At 34.4% G+C, this 20686-nt stretch overlaps 1 protein-coding gene across 5 annotated transcripts in view; it reads left to right on the plus strand.

Annotated features, from left to right (window-relative positions):
- The window catches only part of NBEA (neurobeachin), a 454173-nt gene that overhangs the window by 231593 nt on the left and 201894 nt on the right, over positions 1-20686 (plus strand). For all 5 annotated transcript variants that reach the window (XM_059493594.1, XM_059493591.1, XM_059493592.1 and 2 more), the window contains one exon: positions 3808-3974. In XM_059493594.1, the coding sequence (XP_059349577.1) occupies positions 3808-3974 (167 nt within the window). The remainder of the gene's footprint in view (positions 1-3807; positions 3975-20686) is intronic.

Genomic DNA, 20686 nt, shown 5'->3' on the forward strand with positions numbered 1-20686 from the left:
ATGTCTAATCTGATATGGTGGACCCTTTTGTTCACAAAGAACTTTTCTGATTTATTGAAAATAGTAATGCAAATCACCTTATTAATTATTTTTGTTGATTATTTACAACAGTATGTATGAGTTTAGTAAAAAAGCAAAGCAATTATAGACTTAAGGTAAGTCATCAAAAAATAAGAAATAGAAATGTTTTGTTGAACAGATTTAATATTTTAAGGTCATTTTCTTCAAACATTTTGAATTTTGGAGCACTTTAGAAAGCTTGCTTTTTATATACTGAAATATGATACTGCATATCTTTTTTGGCAGTTAGGAATCATTATCAACAGTAAGACTGAGTATTGGAAGATGTAACAGAAAAGCTGACTCCCATAACTCTTAAATGTCTATAATTCTTGTTCTGAAAAGGAATCAACACTTGGTTGCTTTTCCATCAATGAGTGGTGCAGTATAAAATTTAAATTATGTTGCTTGAAGGTGATCCAAATGTTAAATCCCCTGTTTTTAAAATGTCTTCAGTTTAATATGCTTCCAATTGTTTATACAGGATTAATTTTGTTCCTATTAAAAAAAAAAAAGTCATGCAAAAGTAATGGAGTAAATTTAATACTTCATTTTTTTCATGATTTTTTCAAATATGGTTTAGGTTTTTATGGTGTTTCATGCATTTCATCACTGATTTTTTTTCGTTTCTGAACCTGCCTTGTGTTTGCATGCATTTGTGTAGATGTAGGTATATATGTGCAGTCCTATATTTTCACATCTTTTACTGCTCAGATGACCTAGCTTTAGGATTGAGATTGACAGACTTAGTATTGATGGTAATAAATAGCTGTATCAATTTATTAATCAGTCAGAAAATGTCAAGAAGCACCTGGTGGCTAGAAATAGGATGCAGGAATATTAGTTTTGATGAGGTTTTTATCTCCTTGAAACAGCTCTCTTAAATGTGCACTTTGATGTGCTAGTTTTTGTGCTCCTTGACCTAGCTGAGATCTGTGAGACACAGAGATATCTGTTGTCATTTTGAATACACATAACCTTTACTTCATTTTGTCAGAGCAGACAGCAGACACTTGTCATATGGGATTGCAACAACTTTATTACCAAGCTTATACTGGATATTTTGAACATAGATAAAATTGCATTTACAATTAAGTGTATGTCAGAGTGAAGTTTCATATTGCCTCAACAATAAATAACATTTGATATCTATCAGAGCATCATGCAGTAACCTAAGATGACAATGGAAGATTGAGTTATCTGCTCTTTGAAGAATACATTGAGGCATAAGATCTGTCAGAACTCCAGACAGAATGAGAATATTCAATTAACTTCCAGCTTCTGTTAGCAAATAGGATTTAGAATATTAACTAAATTCCCTAAAGGAGTAGCCTCAAGTCTATTTTATTGTCTGGTAAAGAAACCAACACATTTCTCATACATGAAAATTCTCATTACATTTGTTGTAGGAAAAGACTGAGGTACACATTTTAGGCAAGTAAGTTTAAATCTGCAAATCATAAATGAAAATTGTAAAATGTAGAATGTTTTAATGTGAAATTCACAATTACTTAAATAAGGTGATGGTTAAAGTCAGAAAGAATGCTTTATATACTGTCTTTAATAATGGTGGGAATAGAACTGAATATTTTATTATTCATCCTACTTGAAAGCAGTAGGGACAAAGAGATTTCTGGTAGTTTTCTGCTACATGATTGTATATCTGTCATTTTGTTTTAATAAACTGTATAGGTATACCTTCTGAGGTTTAGTACATGTTAATCAGTGCTCTCATCTAGAGAAGTGCATGACTATTTTATTTTATTTCTGTCCTTTAAACTTTAATTGAATCATTATGGGTGAAATTATTTGTTCCAAGCTGCACCAAGTTACTGTGTCTCCTGCACAGACCACCGACCAGCGTCTAAATTTTATTCTGTGGCTCCAGTTGTAGTCACGGCCAGGGAAATTCCTCCCAGAATGGGTATTTCACAGTTAACTTTCATTTTGTTAACCTTTGTAATTGTTCAGGAAGAAAAATGAAAATTTAATTTTACTGTCCAATGAGCTGGTGAAATATTAACCTCATTACTAAGGCAGATCATTGTACTAATTGGTGCCTCCCTGTACAAGAAGATAAATTGGAAAATGAATTAACCCTTTATGAATTAGTGTAACCATTGTTCTTTCCCAGATAGATTACTTGAAATGATGTCTGTAAACACAATAGAAAGACCACTGTTATAATCATACTGAATGCTAATGTGATCTGTACTAAAAAGGTAGTGTGCAGAAATATTAAGAATAAAATATAAAGTATAAGGTTAACTTAATTTTAATTACTCTTTTGAATGCTAGAAAATTGGTTTCTATTGAGCACAATTACAGCATCGAGTGTTGACTAAATGTTCTGAAATCGTGCACAAAAACTGTAAGTGCAAAAAATGTGCCATAAAGGGTATTTTTTAAATTAGCTATTCTGAGAGTATTCTAGCCTTCGTAATTTATACTAAGTAAACTATACTTTTAGTGGATTTTTTTTAATTACTCTGGCTGCGTTCCCTTTCTTTAGACATTTTGAAAGAATTTTTATGAGGAGAAGAAATTGAGTTTGAACTTAGCATGATTTTGAGTAAAGAAATGGAAAAAGATTATCCTTATACTTAAAGAAACAATTTATCAAACCAAAAATACACTCTAGAATTCTAGCAATTTAGAAATAAATTCATGTGGAGGTCAAGAACCACAGCATTTATTTTAAAGGTGGTTTTCTCTCAAAGGACACATGATGGAAGTATTAGATTTTTTCAGTTTAAAAGATTAGTGATATTTTTATGCATTACGGTTTTTAGAATTGGTAGTATGTTATCAAAATTTTGCATGTTGTGGCATGAGAGAAAATATACTTTTTTTTTGGTTTAGCATCTGTAGCAATAAAGTATCAATACATAAAAAATTTTAGGTGTTAATATAATATAAAAAGCAAAACCAGTACATAATTTTTTCTTGTATATTATCCTCTGTATGTTAGAGGTGTATTTTATACCTGAGAACACATGAAACATTTATAAAAGAATAACTTCTAAGGCATCTCCATGGCCACATATATACACACACCCATGTGTATTGCTTAATGTTTTTAATTTTAATTCAGTTGTCTTTGCCGTAGGTATTTCAGTTTTTACATGTTATAACAGAGTGCTTGTTCATGGCTAATGTATGACAGGACATTTCAATTGAATGGTGTCATGATCAAGAAATATTACTGCAGAAAAATTCAGTGTCGCCACCTAGACTCTCCTAAACCAGACACTGTTTGATCACTTCCCCACCCCTTCCATGGTGGTGTTGAGATGTGGAGGCACAGGAGGTGAAAATCACAAGTTGAGATAAGAACAATTTACTGGAAACAGCAATGAGATAAGAATGAGAACAGTAACAGCAACAATATTAATAACGGAATATATAAGACAAAGAAATGGTTTACACAGTAAATAAAACAATACTGGACCTTTTAGCCTGCCACACTTTCTCTCAGACCAGAGAGAGAATCTCCCTTACTCCTGCCCCTGGCAAGTGACATGAGATGGTAGCAAATGTCACTAGGGTTTGGACATGCTTGCTTCCCCCTCTACTGTAAAAAAAATTAACCCTGTCCTGGATGAAACTAGGACAAATGGCATGTCCTATACTTCTAAAAAACACTTTAATGAGTTATTTTCATAATCAGAGAGTTAAATAAATAGTAATTTTAGGGTGATCATAAGTAGCCTGCCTTTAACAAAGTGGATGTTCTCTCATTGCCAGTCGCAGTGCGCTCAGTACGCCGCTGACCGGAGAGAGGAGGAGAAGATGTGTGATCACCTCATCAGTGCTGCTAAGCATCGAGACCATGTCACGGCCAACCAGCTGAAACAGAAGATACTCAACATACTAACCAACAAACACGGTGCCTGGGGAGCTGTTTCTCACAGGTAAGCTGCAAACGTAGAAGGTGTGCGGCTTTAAATGTTACTTGCAAAGTTTGAGAGAAGCAGGCATGGTATAACTAAATATGACTTTATGAGGGGTTTAAATGTACTTAAATGTAACATATGCAAAGCTGAACAAAGTGCAGCTCAATTAAGCAGGTATTCCTGTTAAAAATTTATTTTAAAAATATCTAAAATATATAATTTCTTATATTCTTTTATATATATACTGATACAGTATTTGAGGTTTTATTTAGAGCTGTGTTGTACTTGTTTTAAAAGTTCATTCTATTTAAGATAGCAGTGAAATCAAATGTTTTCTTATATCATGCCAAAGAGAAGAGCTTTGCTTCTGAGAATCACAAAAATAGCCAGTGGCTTAAGTGCTGACCCACATGTGGAAGATTTGAGCTGAAATTGCTCCTTTCCTTCATTCAGAGCAAGGTCTTGAACCTGGGTCTGTCATGTGAGTGCCCTGTCTGTGAAAGTTGAGTCTGCCAATTCTCTCTCTTGTCTGTGCACTCTAGCCACAAATACTTGATTATTTATTCAGAGTGAAACAATTCAAAAGAAATCAAAGAAGTCCTGCTCCCAGATAAATAGAATTTAATAGAAAATCAAGCTGTAAAATTTGGTTATCTGCTCTGAATTATGCAGTGAAGAACAGAAAGATCCATTTTAGCTCTGATAAACCTTTTCAGGAAAAACATAGTTGAGATGGATAACACAAAAACTATTTTCTAGATAAATATTCTTTGACAAAACATATTTGCATTTATGTTGACTACATAGTTAGGATTTAAGCCTATTAGAAAAGTTTCCACATAATAAATTTGATGTGTCAGCAGTAAGGTTTAATAAATAGCACATATACTGTTCATTCTTTTTGTAATTCTATCCAGGTGGTTCTTGCAGTTATACCACGTTCAAAACAAAAATGAATTTTTTCATGTTCATTATCCCTGTTTCTTCTAAAGAAATTACTCTCTCCTGGATGATGATAGAAATGCAATTATTTTTTTAAGATGGTAGAAATTGTGGAAATTCAATCTTACAGAAACTCTGATGTCTGACACCAGAGACGTTCTGAGGGAAATTATAAAAATGACAAGTAGAAAATTGTGATATGGTTAATTCAAGACAAGGCTTAGTCCATAAGGGATGCTCATGTTATCTCTAGTTGAGGCTTAAAGCTTTGTGTCTGGAGATTTGAACATGCTGAAAATAAATGTGATTTTCACTCCTTTTAAGGTCTTTGAATAATTAATAGCAATTTTTGACAACAATAGTGTTGTTGCTCAACTTTGTGAATGGCTGCAGACACTTTGCTGACTTAAATAAGTTCCTGGTGACTGCCTTTTCTAGGAGACTGCCTTCTTAGGGCCAAACAGCTTTTATCTCGTGGATTATTTATAGCTTACTAAATGGCAAAGTCCATTGCTGCAGCTTTTTCTTCCCTTGAGTCCATGGTAGTTTCTGATGGGCCATAAAGTAGCTTGACACCTCTGACAAACCTATGAAATTACTCACACTAAACAAAAGAAATTCTAATTTTATCCCTGTAATGCAACTTGTCCAGTGTTGTCTACTTCTCAGTTACTGGCAGAGCTGCTTTCCATTTTTGATGTTTGCAGTGCGATTTGTGGTGTTTGGCTTGATTATGTTTTAGCCGCAGGCAGCGGCTTAACCTGGAGAAAGGTCACATGGTGACAGTACAAGGTCTCCAAGTGGTGTTCCCCATTTGCTGGATCCAGTTGGGAAATGGCCTTGCCCTGCAAGTTTGGCCATGTGTGCCGTGGTAGCTTTGTGATCCAGCACACAAGTGCTCTTTCTGCCGTGGGACTAGTGGGCTGTGCGTGGGGAGGACTGGGATGGCAGCAGGGAGAGGGAGATGCCCAGTGGAAGAACCTCTGAGCCTTCTTAGGGACCAATGTCGCCCAGTGGGCAGGTCTGAAAGGCCTTAAGGGCAGAAAATGGAGAGGGGTCTCATAAAGCTTCTCAGCCACAGAATGCAAAAAATGATGGTAATTAGATACTCCAATACTTTTTATATGGTCGAGGTCAAGATGGCTTCCAAAACCATACACACCTCTTATCTTGGCTAGCACAAAGCACAACGGGACTTGTCTCTGTTTTTAGTTCCTGACAAGGAGCTAACAGCATTAACAGTCTCTTTATAAACTCATGCTTCTCTGTGCCTTGAGAGATACAACCTGACAGGAATACAGCGTTACTTTAAAAATACACAAAAACCACATTATCACACTAGATCTCTACTCTTCTGTTGTGATTTTAAAATTTCCACTGGGAGAAGTGTTCTCAGTTCTGAAGACACAATGCTGGTCTCCTGATCGACTTGAGCCCTGGAGACACTTCATTGAAATGGTGAAGTTAGGGAGATTCTTCTCTGACTGAGGTGGAGCAGGGTGAAAAACAGGCCATCAGTTCTGCGCAATTAATACTTGGGTAATAGGAATGCCTTTTGGCATCCAAAATGGATAAGATAGGAAAATATTTGTGCAGCCATGAATGTGATTGTTCAAAAGCTTCAGCTCTCTGTCTGCACAGTGGCAGCTACTGATGCAGCAAAAAGTACAAATATGTATAGAATCATATGATCATTTCAATTGAAAAGAACCTCTAAGATCATTGGATCCAACCATTAACCTAACACTGCCAAATCCACCAATAAATCATGTCCCTAAATGCCATATCCACATGTCTTTTAAACAACCCCAGGGATGGTGAATCAACCACCTCCCAGGCAATTTGTTCCAATGTTTCACAACCCTTTTGGTGATTAAATTTTCCCAATATCCAATCTCAACCTCTTCTGACGTAACTTGAGGCCATTTCCTCTTGTCCTATCTTGCCTGTGTGTTTTTGTTTATCTGTTCTCAAGACAAACAAACAATCTTCAAGTTCTTTAACATAGATGCTCACATTGCAAAATATTATGGTTTCATTTCATCAAATATGACCCAACTGTAGAGAAAATTTTTCCTTGTGTTTGCAGTTCAACACAATGAACTTGTAAGCTCACCACATTTTGTGTGTTTGTGTCTTTGTATATTGTCTTTGCAGAAAGCAGCAACCAGCATTTACTATTTAATCTGTAGGTGCCACAAAGCTTACTCTTTGTTCATTAAGAAACATAGAAGGTTAATAGTGAGAGGAAAAACAAGAGGTCTTATGCTTTGAGGTATTCTACATTCTATAGTATTTGTAAATTATGAATTTTAAATATATTATCTTAAAATCTTCCCAAAATGTCTGAAGAAACAAGAATGAAGTTGAATGGTATGAGCCAACAAAATACCATATGAGACTTTGAATTCTAAGTTATAGTTATATATAGATAGCATTACTAAAAATATCCTAAATTAATAGGTTACTTGCATTTCAATTAGCTTCCTAATTAGCTATTAATTTATGAAGGTAAAATTAATTATAGGCTAGTACTCCACAACTTGAATAAATGCCTACAAACACAATAATTTGTATAACAAATTCCTGTCTGTATGTTAATCAATCAGTAGTTTGAATGGTCCGAGAATCTCTTTACTCTTTCATCTTCTTCTGACTAAAAGTGGCAAATTGCAGTTTGAGAAAAAACTTAAATTTTTATTGCTTGTCAGTGTTAGCCTCTTTCCTCCTTCACAAATGTTTTGCCTTTATATCTTAAAGTGAAACCCAAAGTTCTTTTTCTCAATTTCTGCCAAGTGTAAGCATCAAATTCTTTATAACAAATGAAAATTTACTCAATCATCTCATTTTCATCTACATATCTCAGAAAAAGCATAATAGATTTCAAAATAAATCCCATTAGTTTGTTATAAATTCTGTTTGTGCCCTTCAACAAAACTAATTCCATTTCCTTTGGGCAATTTGATACTTTTAGGTATCTTTGTAATAGCTTACCCTAGACATACTTGGTTTTTTTCCCCTTTTTTTATTTTCAACATTATATCAAAATTAAAATTCTGCAGGTTTTTCCCATTCAGATGAGAAATTGATGAGCTAGTTATTTCTATGATGCATTGTCACTTGTTCAGAGGGAGTCTGCAACATCAGGAAGAATCAGACAGGGTGCTTCATAGCTTAGCATTCCAAGGTTCTTTAAGCCAGCACTTACTCTCAGCTTTTTTCAGGGTTATAGTTTTTGTGTCACAACATATGCTTCCTTCTGCCTTCTCTGTCAGCTTCATATGGTGCTTCTCTCCCTACCCATCTGCGTCTCTCCCCATACACATATTTAAAAAAAAAAGTTTTGTAAAACTTGTCTGTACACACAGTTCAAATTTCCCATCAACTGTATGAATGCCTAAGTTTTGGCCCATAAGCTGTTACTGTCTTACTTCTGCTTCTTGGTTTTATCAGATGCCTCAACTTTTCAAAAACTTTTATTCAAGAATACTGAATATAAATATTTCTGCCTTTCAGTTTGTATAAATTTAAAGCAATTTAGAGCAGTAAAAGGAGTTCAGAATTCCAATTAGCCTTCAAAATCTAAATATGAAATACTTGTCATAGATATTTTCATATTATCAGTTTTGGTATTCACAGGAGGACTACTAAAATGAGAAAAATGGCATTTAAAAATGAGACTTGGTTCTCTTGCTTTCTGTGATTTAATGAAGGAGGTTCCACCTACATTAAAGCAGCTGTACCAAATAGCAAGTATACAAGGGCTTTTTCTGTTCAAATCCATCTTTGGTTAAACTAGACACCCATAACAAATTAATCATTCATGGTGGAGGGCAGAGCTGTCAAACTCATTCTGTGGTGAAGACCAAATTCGTCTGGGGAGACAGGCTGGAAATAAAAAGTTTCTTGCCAGTCAGCTAGTTTTGCCTCTCTCTGTAGTGTGAGCTTCTGAAGAGATTGGGTTCTGCTGGGGGCCAGAGGGATGAGAACGGAAAGAGAACTCCCTTTCCCAAGCCTGTGGGGGTTGGTAGTTAAATAGGTTGATTCTGGAAAAACACTGTTTCTAAAGCAAATGTTTCCAGTTTACAGCAAGGGAGACCAGATCACAGGACACTGTTTCCCTTACAGCCATCCCTTGGCATTGTCTGACTCCGTCACTATACTATGCTGTCTTAGGAAATTCAGAGAGGGATAGAACCTATTCTAACCCCTACTGCAAATCAGATTAATTTGGTTTAGCTATTCATTCATTTCTGGCTCATTTCAACTGCTAGGCATAAATTACAAAGGGGGTTTTAGCAGTGGAAAAGATTTAGGACCAGATCCTGTCTACTGGATCCAGAAGCATATTTGATGTGCCTTTTCTTAAAAGGTCTCTTAAAGTTTTGCATTTTTTCCACATACCCTGTAAAAACTATGAATTTTCTGTTTCTTGAATTGGTGGAATTTTAATATTTTTTGCAGTATATGTTCTTCAAAATTGGTCAGATTAAACTGCACACTTTTTAGCTTGTTCTTCAGCTATCCTGTTACAAGTTCCAAATATTTAGTTCTGAGATGACTTCATCACAACAAAACATTAAGAAAATGCTTTTCTATCTTCTGTTGTTATTAATTTACTGTAGTATTTGAGAGACCTTGAGATCAGCAAATGTGTCAGCAACATATTTTCAGTCCAGTATTAGTTGTTAACTTATTGCAGAATTTAAACACGAGTGAGATGATTTTGTTCATCTGATCACTCTGTTGTAGTACTCTACATTTCAATCTACTTTTTACCTTTCTTACTATGCTTTCAACTGTGTGGCTTCTCCACCCATTGCATACCCTCTTTCTTACTCCCTCCCTGACTGCTTACCACTGTGGTGGAAGGCAGAGTCTCTTTGAAGGAGCTCTTACTAATGAAACTGAGAATTTTGACAAGCATGATGGAAAAAGGGGGATGTAAGAATTCTTTATCCTTTTCTAATAATAGATGTAGGATGATACTTACAGTATAGAGATACCTGCCAAGAAAGGAGTGTTGTATTACCAGAGAGGGGCTGTACAAGTAACTTAACAACTTGTGTGCATGGGATTTATTCAGTTCTGTATTTGTGCAAGGTTGCTCAGTTGTTTTGAGCTGTGGCACTGTTCTATGGATTTGTTCCCACAGCTGGAAGAAACCTCATAAGAAAATATTTTTTTTGGAAAGAGGTAGTGTTTTCAAATGTTGAGAAACAAGTGGTGCTCAAGAAAGACTTGTTGAACTCTACGGAGTGACTTGTTTTTCTCTAGGAAGTACAGTACATTTAATTTCATTATAAAGAAGGAATTCTTCTGCACTTTCACCTTATGACTTCTGCATTAAGAGGATTTTTTTTCCTCCTTTTTTCTACCTAAATTTGGAGTTCCCCTAAAAAATAAAAAAGGGAAGCTTTGTAAATTTTTTTCTTTATTTAAGACTTTGGGAAAACAGATATTTAGATGCCAATATTTTTTTAACTGGAACAGGAATTGGAATACAGATCCAAATTTCATACAGTCAATTTGCCATTTATACATTTGTTGTAGGACTGTACATATGCCAGGATTTAGGCCACCATTAGCAGGCTGAGGGTGACTTGTGCTCCTCCTTAAGTCTGGCCAGGGATTTAGCATGTGCATGCACATGCAGCCACTCAGCTTCCAGGGAAGGAAGCCAGTCACGAGAACAGCCATAAAGGTTCAGACCTGTGGTCCATCCAGCCCTGTAACCTTCAACTGTAGCTGAACAGTTAAGAAACAGCAAGATAGGACAAGTAGATGTGATGGATCCATCTAATACTCAGACTTCTTGAATTTTCAACTCTGCATTTCCTGAGGAATGTCACATTCAGTCAGTCTCGATTTTGAATTTCTCATGTCTTGGTAGGACTTCAAAGTACCTTCTGCCTTCATGTTTTCCTCCTAGTTCCTGCAGCAGAAACAAACTCTGCAGGGGTTCTCAGCAGTCTGGACTAACAGTTGCTGATATTAGACAATGTTCCTAGCACCTGTTCTCCTTCTTTTCCTGCCTCCAGGTGAGAAAGTAGAAACTCAGTAGAAGCCATGAGGGAAGAATTTCTCATTGGTAGATACTGCTTTGCTCACTTTTCCTCACATGTCTACCTGGTATTACCTGGGCAATATAGCAGTGGATTTTCCATCTTCCCCATATACAAGAATAGAAAGCAAAGAATAAAAATGAACAAAAGTCATAGATCTGAAGATTCTGAACAAGAAAATTTTATGCTTCTAAGAAGGCTGTATTTTCTCAGAAATGAAAATTCTCTGACATATTCTTTATTTGCTGACATAAAATGGGTAAGACCCTATTTTTAAGTCTTTTTTCGGTACCATTACAATCCAGTGTACTTTTCTATGGGGTGCTTCAAATATATCAGAGATGAATGCCAAGCTGTAGACTTTTTTTCTTTTCCTAAGAGAAAAATCTCTAGTGTTTTGGTAGACTTCTCCACCATTTCTTCTTGTAGGCATTAGAAATGCAAGGTTTAACCAGAGATGAAAACCCAGTGGAACAATTTTGATTCTCTTTGTCTCAAAAGCTTAATGTCTTGTACTTTTTTATTTGAAAGGTATTTATGTCCAATGATAGTATTTTCAAATAATTTCAGAAATTGAGAAGAAAGCTTGGAAAGCAACTGAGGTTTAAATCATCTCCAGGCACCAAGGCAGGTGTAGTGTGGTACGTCCCAATCACGTCCTTTGCATCTCCCTTTCTTTGTGGGATACAAATTGCAATTCTGCAAACACCTCAGGAAACCTGTTCCATGTCTTTGAGAGATTTACAGTTGAATTTGCATGTACATTATTAGATCATTTGCTTTGCTTAAAATTAGATTAATTATATGTGGTTTTAAACGTAGCTCTTGTCTTCCTTTTCCTCACAATAGTGTGTAATCACCTAATATATGTAATATACTGCTCAGTTTCTCTTGTCTGCTCTGTTGTTGGTTTTATTTTTCTCCTTTTTTTCCACAGTAGGGAAAAAAATCAACCCTCATGATGATTGTTTTTTTGCCCCATTTTTACTTCTCTCTGGTACAATACCTCCCTCATTCGAAATATTTTAGAGCTTTCCTAAGCCAATTCTTGGAGCCCTATCTTGCAGTACTCTACAGGGGAGCAAGAGGCAAGTGCATATGGAACTGCTGCTCCCAAGTGCCATGTAAGAAGGAAGTCCTGTCTTCAGGTGTACAGGAGGACCATGGTTACTTGGACACAGAGAACAGAACCAGAGTCTTGTCCCTTCCCTCTTACCTTAATATAATTTAGCAGATTTCCTTGGCTTTGGTGTTTCTGTATGCTTTTTGTTAGCCCAGTCTGTATATTCAAAGATACTAAGCTGTGAAGATCATCCTTAGACAGATCACATTTCTGATTTCTGAAAAATATTCCTAGCATACGGCTCTCTTTCAATTGATCACTTTTGATTGGGGTTTTTTTGTGGATTTTTTTGGTTGATTAGTTGGTTTGGTTGTTTTTTGAGGGTTTTTAATTGATTAATTTTAACTTTTTAAAACAGTGGAAAAAATAAGTTTACACAGATTTACTTTGATTCAGAACCAAGATGTCATAGTTTTTACATGACTTGAAGGAGATTGCTGTACTTGATTATACTGCATTCCTTGTTGATAAAATAGACATTGTAATGCACAGTATAATTCTAAAAACTAATTACATCATGCAAGTTGATATTGAAAGTACTGTGTAAGCTTGGTTTTATTATCTGGTTTTACAAAAGTTATGCAGATTTGATACATTTGTCATTATGCATTTACTTTTTCTTTATGACTGTATTTTTACATAATCTGTAAGTTCTGGTTTTTTCAGCAGTACTTTCTATTCACACAGAGTTTTGATGTATATTGTAGATCTATCTCTCATACACTTACAAATATAATATATCTGAAGGTGACAGATTGCAAGCTTCTCCCAGTATTTGGGCTCCCCGGTATATTGGTAACTGTTGTCAATAATATGGACTGTTGGTTAGGTTGCAAAGCTCCATTGCTCAGGAGTGCTATATTTTGAAGTCATCTGTCATGGTTGTGTTGTAGAGATAGGGGACTATTTATGTTTATGGCATTTTAAGTAACTCAGTAAGACCCTTTAAAATATACAGAAAAGGCTTGTTTACTGTCATCACTGCTCACTTAATCCTGTGACCTTGACATGATCGTACGCCCATAAAGCTCCCTGCAGGTAGTTCAATAAAACAGATGAAGATGAATAAAACAGAGTCCAATGATTGTTTCAGCTTCAATAATATATTGTCTTATGCCATAAGTATCTCTTGAACATTCAATAGTACTGAACCATTTTAAAACCCAATAATGTAGCAGATTATCCAATTGTCTAGATTATTACAAAATCCACCAAAAGATTTATAAACCACATAGATTCTGTGTTTAACTTGAGAATGCTAACCATTGTTTTGAAAAATAGTCTGTATACACAATGCCAAAACACTAATATTTCAATTATTTCTTAAAGTGTCCTAATTTTTCAGATTCCCATTGTTGGGGTTTTTTTTCCACTTTTTTCCTGATATGAAATTATATTCATTGAGTGGGGATGCTTTTGGTTTTGTTACAGTCACAATCTGAATCTAGGAAATATTCATGTGAAATAGATTTCTTTAGATGATTTACTAGAGCCTATGTTTGCACTTATGGTAGGAAGCAATAAAAATGTACATAAAGAGGAAGTTAAATTTGATGTCTCTTAGGCTCAATTTATAAAAACTACTGAAGCCTTTGGGATACTTTGCCATAAGAGTGCAATAATTTCTATGCATAATATATCTTGTGCTATGTGAAAACATGGAGGAAAGTAAAGTATGATATATTTGCCTCATGGTGAGTGGAATGTTGTTTTGGCATTAAAAAGTGTTCACTTTCATTTCTTTAATATCTAGACATTAAAGTTTCCAATTTCTGTTAGGTAACAATGCATTATTTTTAAACGCATAATAATCTTTTACACTGAATAATGCCCTAACCTCTTCTAAGTCTTGAATAAAATGTGAAGTTTTCAAAGTTGATGACAGCTTAATAGTAGAGAAAATTTATTTAGTGAATTTCAGACAGTATTTTCAGCTGTAGAGTTTCATTCTGAACAGCTGAGCTAAAAATGATGAAAATTAAGTGAGTGAAACCTGTCGAAAAAGAAGAGCAGCCAGAAGCTAGTTTTAATATGTATCTCCCAAACTAAAACAGACTCTACTATCCTTTATTATTTAATCTAAATTAATAACTACTGGGAAGAATGAGAGAAAATAAAAAGCTACCCGATATTTTTTTGGCCAAATACCAGACAAGTTTGGATAAGAAAAAAATGTTCCTTTATTAATAGTCTTCATGTGAGAGCATCATGATGAGTTGGTAAACAATCTCATTTAGTCTACTTTTAGAGCATCCAGATAGACAAACTGTTTAATTGTTCCCCCAGTATGCACTACCTTTCATTTCTAAAAGTCTTGGTATTCAAATTTTGAAAAAGCCCAATTGGAAATTTGTGTTAAATGGCCAATTTCTCTGGAAATGTTATCAAGGAAAAATGCATGGTCTATTACATTTTAACAAATAAGGTGTTATAAACTGTCTTTTAAAAAAAGGAATTTTTTATTACATAGAAATTATGTTTTTCTTTGGAGTAAATTGTCCTTTAGCTTATCAGTATGCTGAGGCTTAGTTTTTGACTATGTTTATGTTGTTCTTCTTGCTTGGTGAGGAATATATTATCTTCCCTAGAAAGAAGCAGACATGTTTCTTCTGAAACACACACCATAAAAAAATTGATCACGGTCCTTTCTGAGTGGTGATCCAGTGTAAGCCATGTGCATTAATTTTTAGTATGTTCATTGCACAATCTGAATCTACAGGTCAGTGTTGGGCTTCATCTATGGTACTCCTTGTACAACTGTATCATTTGATAACGTTTTCTTAAGCTGTGAAAGTGAGTGATTGCCAACTCAGCAGGGACTTTCAAGACATTCTGCTGGACACCACTAAATTTTAAACAGAGACCTTTTCTTAGTAATGCCCTATTTTGAAAGTACTAGAATAGCTCTTGTATTTCAGTCACACTGACAAATTTCTAAGGGTGGCAGTGTCAATGCAATATTTATTTAGAGGATTCCCCTTCTTTAAAAGTAAACCACAAATTATCAATTTGAGTGCACTAAAATTTAAAAAAATGTACTTCTAGAAACTTGTTCTCTTTTAGGATTATGAAAATATATTTACCTTTTTCTCTTTTTGTTAAAATTTTCAGACTCCTCACAGTAAAGCTGTAATGCTACTATTTTCAAAAAGACCTAAAATCTGTAGGCAAAATCTCAGCTGTAAAAATTAAAAGGCCACAATGGACATCCATACCAAGTCAACATCTATAGATCTCTGTGTCATGGTTTTAGTAACATTTATGAGATGTTAAATCACAGGCAAGTTTTGAGGTACCTTTTAGTAAATATTTGAGTTCCTGGGCCAGTGGCATCTTAGGTTCTCCATTGGCTCTCCAGTGGCAGAAATTTTTATTGGTTTATCCCAATATTCATCCACATAAACAGTTGTAAAGGCAGGATACATACCTGCTACTGGTACTCTTTCAACCCTCTTAGAAATTCGTAGTTAATATCATCACCAACATTAGAGAAGCATAAAAGTAGGTCCGGGAACGATATAATTGGTGTACATATAACTTATGATTATATCTGCCCCAGAAGTTGCAGGCACTTGGACAACAGAAGAAGCAAGGTAGGAAAAGGAAGGTTTTCATACTACCTAACAAGTACTGTCTGACTGAGAAATAGTTTTAGGTGTGTCTGAAGAGTCACTTTGTAGGTCCTCTGTGTTTTGATCTGACAGAAAATAGAAAACCTTTGTAAGCAATGGTCCTTCCTCCCCAAATTTTATTATCATGTCTGCAATCAATAGTGAAACTGTAAAGTATGAGCTAAGCATGAGGTAATTTGTATTACTTTTTGAGCTAAAATACAATATAGTATCACATTTTTCACTATTTTGAGAACAGAAAAGAAAGGGATGAATCTTCTCACTTTCAATAGCTGTGTTCACCACTAATCCCTTTGTTCTCCCTCTCATGGCAAGAAAAGGCAATCAGCAACAAAACAAAAAAAAAATATTTACTAATCCAACATCAATGGAAAAACACTAAATTTTGAATTCCTTTATGAGCCAGAAGAATTTTTGGGAATTCCAGGAAGGACTAGTTGCCTTAATGGAAAATCAAAATTTTTTTATGTCTTCACATTTTACATTTGAATCAAGATAAGAAGAGCCTTTGGGGTCTTATCTGAAGGAGGGAAAGATTGATGGTATATTCCAATTTTTCTCTGTCTTTACATAACAATTTTCTTTCTTTTTCTTTATAAACCATTCAATAATAATGAAGGGGGAACATGGTTTATGGCATTATGGTCATGAGGTCTGTGGACTCTTCCTCAGTTTTTTGCCTAAATATAATTGTCTGTGCAACTCAATTTTGAGCCCATTAAGTGTCTCTATTTAGAGTACCTAGGCGTTTCTTACCTTCCAAAAATTTTCCTGTAGGTTTGGGTCACTGAAAAGTTTTCAAATTATGCTTTACTGAGTGCATGCATAGTTTGTGCTCTCTAATATATGGAAAAAAACCGGGGTTGTAAAATGGCTATTTTATCTGGTTGTTTCATGTATTGAAATCTAGAATTAAGAGGTAGAAGTACTGCAAAAATCTGCTTCATTTGTGTACTGCATTAAATGACAAGTTATATGTTTGGCCATATTTCTTAAACATTCCTGGATAATGCAGAGATATTTTGCATCTGATTTTGAGGGTAGGTGCGAGTTGTTTATCTGTGGGTCAGGAAAGCAATAAGAGTGAAAAAAATGATGTGTTATTTCCATGATCTAAATGTTCTGCAGCAGTAGCAGCAGCTGAGCAGCTCACTGTTATTCAATGCTACATTAACTTTTCCATTAATTCTGCTGCTGTAAAACATGAAGCCCTTAAGCATTGCAAAGTTGCTGCCTGATTTTTATCCTTTACATGGCTGCTGTATATTTGCATGCTACAGCCATTATATGGATAATCACCATCATTACTTTTTAGAAGGTCATTTTCCTATTGTATTGAATACTGTTAGACACAGAAAAGCCTTAAAAAAAGAAAGGTTCTTTAACTGCATTCACTATAAATGCTGTATTTTTTTACTTATTTGTTGCTCTTATTAGATGAAGGCAGCCCAAGTGTCAAGAACATATTTTAACCTCTTTGATTTTTTTTTGTTTATACATTAAATAAAAACCAAACTTCAAAATAAACCCCCTCAAAAAAATAAAAAACCAAACCAAGACAAACAAACAACAACAACAAAAAAAAAGAGACTAAGAAACCCTTAGTTTTTCACTAAAAAAAATTTAAAACCTGTTTCGTTTCATGTCCTTCCCTGTTAGGAGAGATGTTATTAAATACTATTTCGAATGAAGATACATTTTTGTTATCATAAACATAATTCTATTTTGAAAATGCCAAAATGAAAATGCAGTTTTTTAAAAAAACTGAATAACATATGGAGATTAAAATTACAGTTATTCAAATTTCTTGTAGCATTTTAAATATGTGTTGAAAATATACACATTTATGGGAATAGTAGATTTACTGAGTGTCAAAAACAAACTAGAACTTGGTACTTCCAACCAAGACATACCAACCATTCCACCTATTCTCCCCTCTAAAATTCACAGAACCATTCATATGGGAGAGCAAGGATCTTACTTTAGCTATGAAAGCAGTCACTTTATGCCCTAAATAATGAAGATATATTCTGGTGGTGCCAGTGAGGTGACATCTCAACGCTGAATAAATCATATCAGTCTTTATCTATCCGCCTTGTTTTCCCCATCTGTAACACGTGAATCATGGTGCACTGCTAACACAGTGGTTTGAAATCTGTTGATGGAAGAAAAAGCACTAAAAGTGAGCTTTATAAACATCCTTTCTATTAAGAGAATGGTCTTACGTATTTAGTACTGTTTTGCTTTATTTTTAAACATGCTCTAGTCGTGTAGTTTTTAGGTTTTTCTATGCCTCAGATTCACTGTGTTCACTGTTTTGATGGTTAGGTTATCATCATCTGAACCAGCATCAGCATAACAAGATTTGTGTGATGGCTCATACAGAACCCATTTTAGCTGCATAAGCCATTGCCATTGCTCTTAAGAACTGTTTCTGGCATTTTTGGAACAGGATGAAAGGACACATCTGATTTGACTAGCAAGGTTCTTCTGTATTCAATTGAATGATTCTGATTCCTTTTCTGTGGCTTTCTATCCCACCTCTGTGTCTCATAGAATTTTTGTGATACTAATTTTCTTTTTTTTTTTTTTATTCAGTTATTTTGATGTCTGGTATTATTTGATTTCAGGTACATGTGGGAAGATGAGTTTAATATTGAAATGCTAAAGAAAATAATATCTTGTATTACATCAATGTACACACTATACATATTGAGTCTTAAGTCTACAAAGAAATTCTACCCTGTTTTCATGACATTAAATTTACAAAGAAAGTTTAGAATTTTTACCTTCTTTACATGATGAAAATATTGCTTTTCAGGAATTTCCCCTTAATTTCTAACTTAATAATTTAGGAATTTTTCACAGTTCTGTTTAGTAAGCAGCAATCTAAATTTCATGGTCTTGCCAGCACAAGTTCTGAATGTGCACTTGCTAATTTAGTTAGCAAGAACACATTCATTAGTTCCATTAGTTCTTGCCTAAATCTTGTCCCTGGACTGTATCCTTCCAATATAATACTATGGTTTTTCTCATTTATTTCTAATATACTGCTGAGAAAATTATCTTACACTTTTATCCTAGGTTATTTCCTCCTAAAACCTGTTCAGTGTCTTCTCAGTATTGCTGCCTGGTTGGTGTGTGTGCATCAACCAGTGCCAGCAATGTGGCACTCAGAAATGTCTTAAACAGCTCATTAGAGGGCTTTTCAGGATCAGGAAAAAAAGGGATAAAGAAAGTAAGTAATTGGTTCAAACTTTGAATTTTTTTTCTTAATTGAATAGTTTTGATTGATGAAATAATTTGGAACAAGAAAACCTATATAATTAGAATTGTCTCTACGATGTTAAATAATATTTTTCAAAATGAATTCAGTATTTATAGAAGTTTGAATGGGCTGATATAAAAATCTATACCTATAGATGAGCAAATAACATATAAACATAGTATGTTTTGAATGCTAAGGAATAACACAGCTCTTAGCACATTATGCAGATTAGAACAGCCTGTGTAAATAGTATTGTAGTGTAAATATAGAAGAAAGACCTTTGTTTCATTAAATAGCTGTTTCTACTTAGAGAATTTGTTTTTTCTTTGGTATCTTAAGTAAAGAAATCACCCCTCTGAAGCATTAAGTGTTTCTAGCTTTGGGAAGCAAAATAGTGAATATTTAAACTTGAAGTTCTATTTTGTCGTGGCCATTAAAACTGCTAGGAATCTCAAGACACTTGATTAGAAAACAAAGGGAAATTTTATGATCTTTGGTATGAATCCAGTTAAAGGATTAACAGTGTTAGTCAGACCCTGAAATGGAAAGGCAAAAGGATATTACCCAAAACACATTTCAGTAGTGATTAGCTGTTATCTGGAAAAATAGATTCCACTTCACTCAGTAGAATGCTATATTTTGCTGAGAATCAAAGTTTACAAAATAAATTTCAATATTTTTTAGTATGGCAGGTGATGAATGTTCTCCTGCAGAGGTTATATCAGAAAATCAATATTTGTAAAATTGAAACAGTATAGGTTTGTATTGATCCACGTGGCTAAATCAAAATGAAAGGCTTTGTAACAGCTTTCTTAGACAGCCTGCTAGCCAGTAATGGCAAACTATCAATTTTAGCTTTCCACTGATAAATCAGCTTGAAAATTGGATGTCAATTTTTTTTTTTTTTTTTTACTGAAGTAGTGAATTTTTTCTTCCCTCTAACCTTTCTTGATGGGTTAGATTGGTTTATAAGACTAAGCTCTGCCTTTTTGAAGACAGTTGTCAAAACTGACATTTAGATATATTTTGAAACAAAATCTAAACTCTTAAAGCCAAATTTTGTCTACTAGCTGGCTTGATGGTAATGCTATGTGTGCATCTCTGTGTAAACAAATATGAATATGTGTTTATGTGTGTAATACTGAAAATGACATTGATTTAATACTTCAGGTATATTTGTTTCTCCCTTTTCTGATCTCTTGAGTTCACAAAGGTCAGGTTTTCAACTGCAGCTTTTAGAAACTAATACCTCAGAAACTATTTCAGCTTTCAATGGTTAGGAAGATTGATTTTTCTTTAATTGACTGATTTTCTTTTTTATTTTGTCTTAAGTGAGACTTTATGAAATGATAACATGAACATCAGTTTCAGCTGCAGGTCCTTAAAACTTGCATGGATGTTCTTTGTTTTTAATGACAGAGAAAACAGGATACGGATTTTCTCAGAAAATAGCAAAATCCTTTGTGATGGTGGGGGAAACCCTTTAATTTGGGTCACATGCAGTAGTTTTCAATGGGAGCTAACTGTGCCATACCTTCATGCCTGTACAGTAGAATATAAGTTAGCTTGAGTGGGTATTGATTGTGAAGTTTGCTGTTGTATAATTACTTTTGGCTGTAGAAAAATGTGGTGTGTATTGATCTAGATGGAAGCATTTGACTAGCAGTTTCCCTTGGCTAACAGTGAGTGTCATCTTTCAG

The sequence above is a fragment of the Ammospiza nelsoni genome, chromosome 2 (assembly GCF_027579445.1).
Source record: "Ammospiza nelsoni isolate bAmmNel1 chromosome 2, bAmmNel1.pri, whole genome shotgun sequence".
Lineage (NCBI taxonomy): Eukaryota > Metazoa > Chordata > Aves > Passeriformes > Passerellidae > Ammospiza > Ammospiza nelsoni.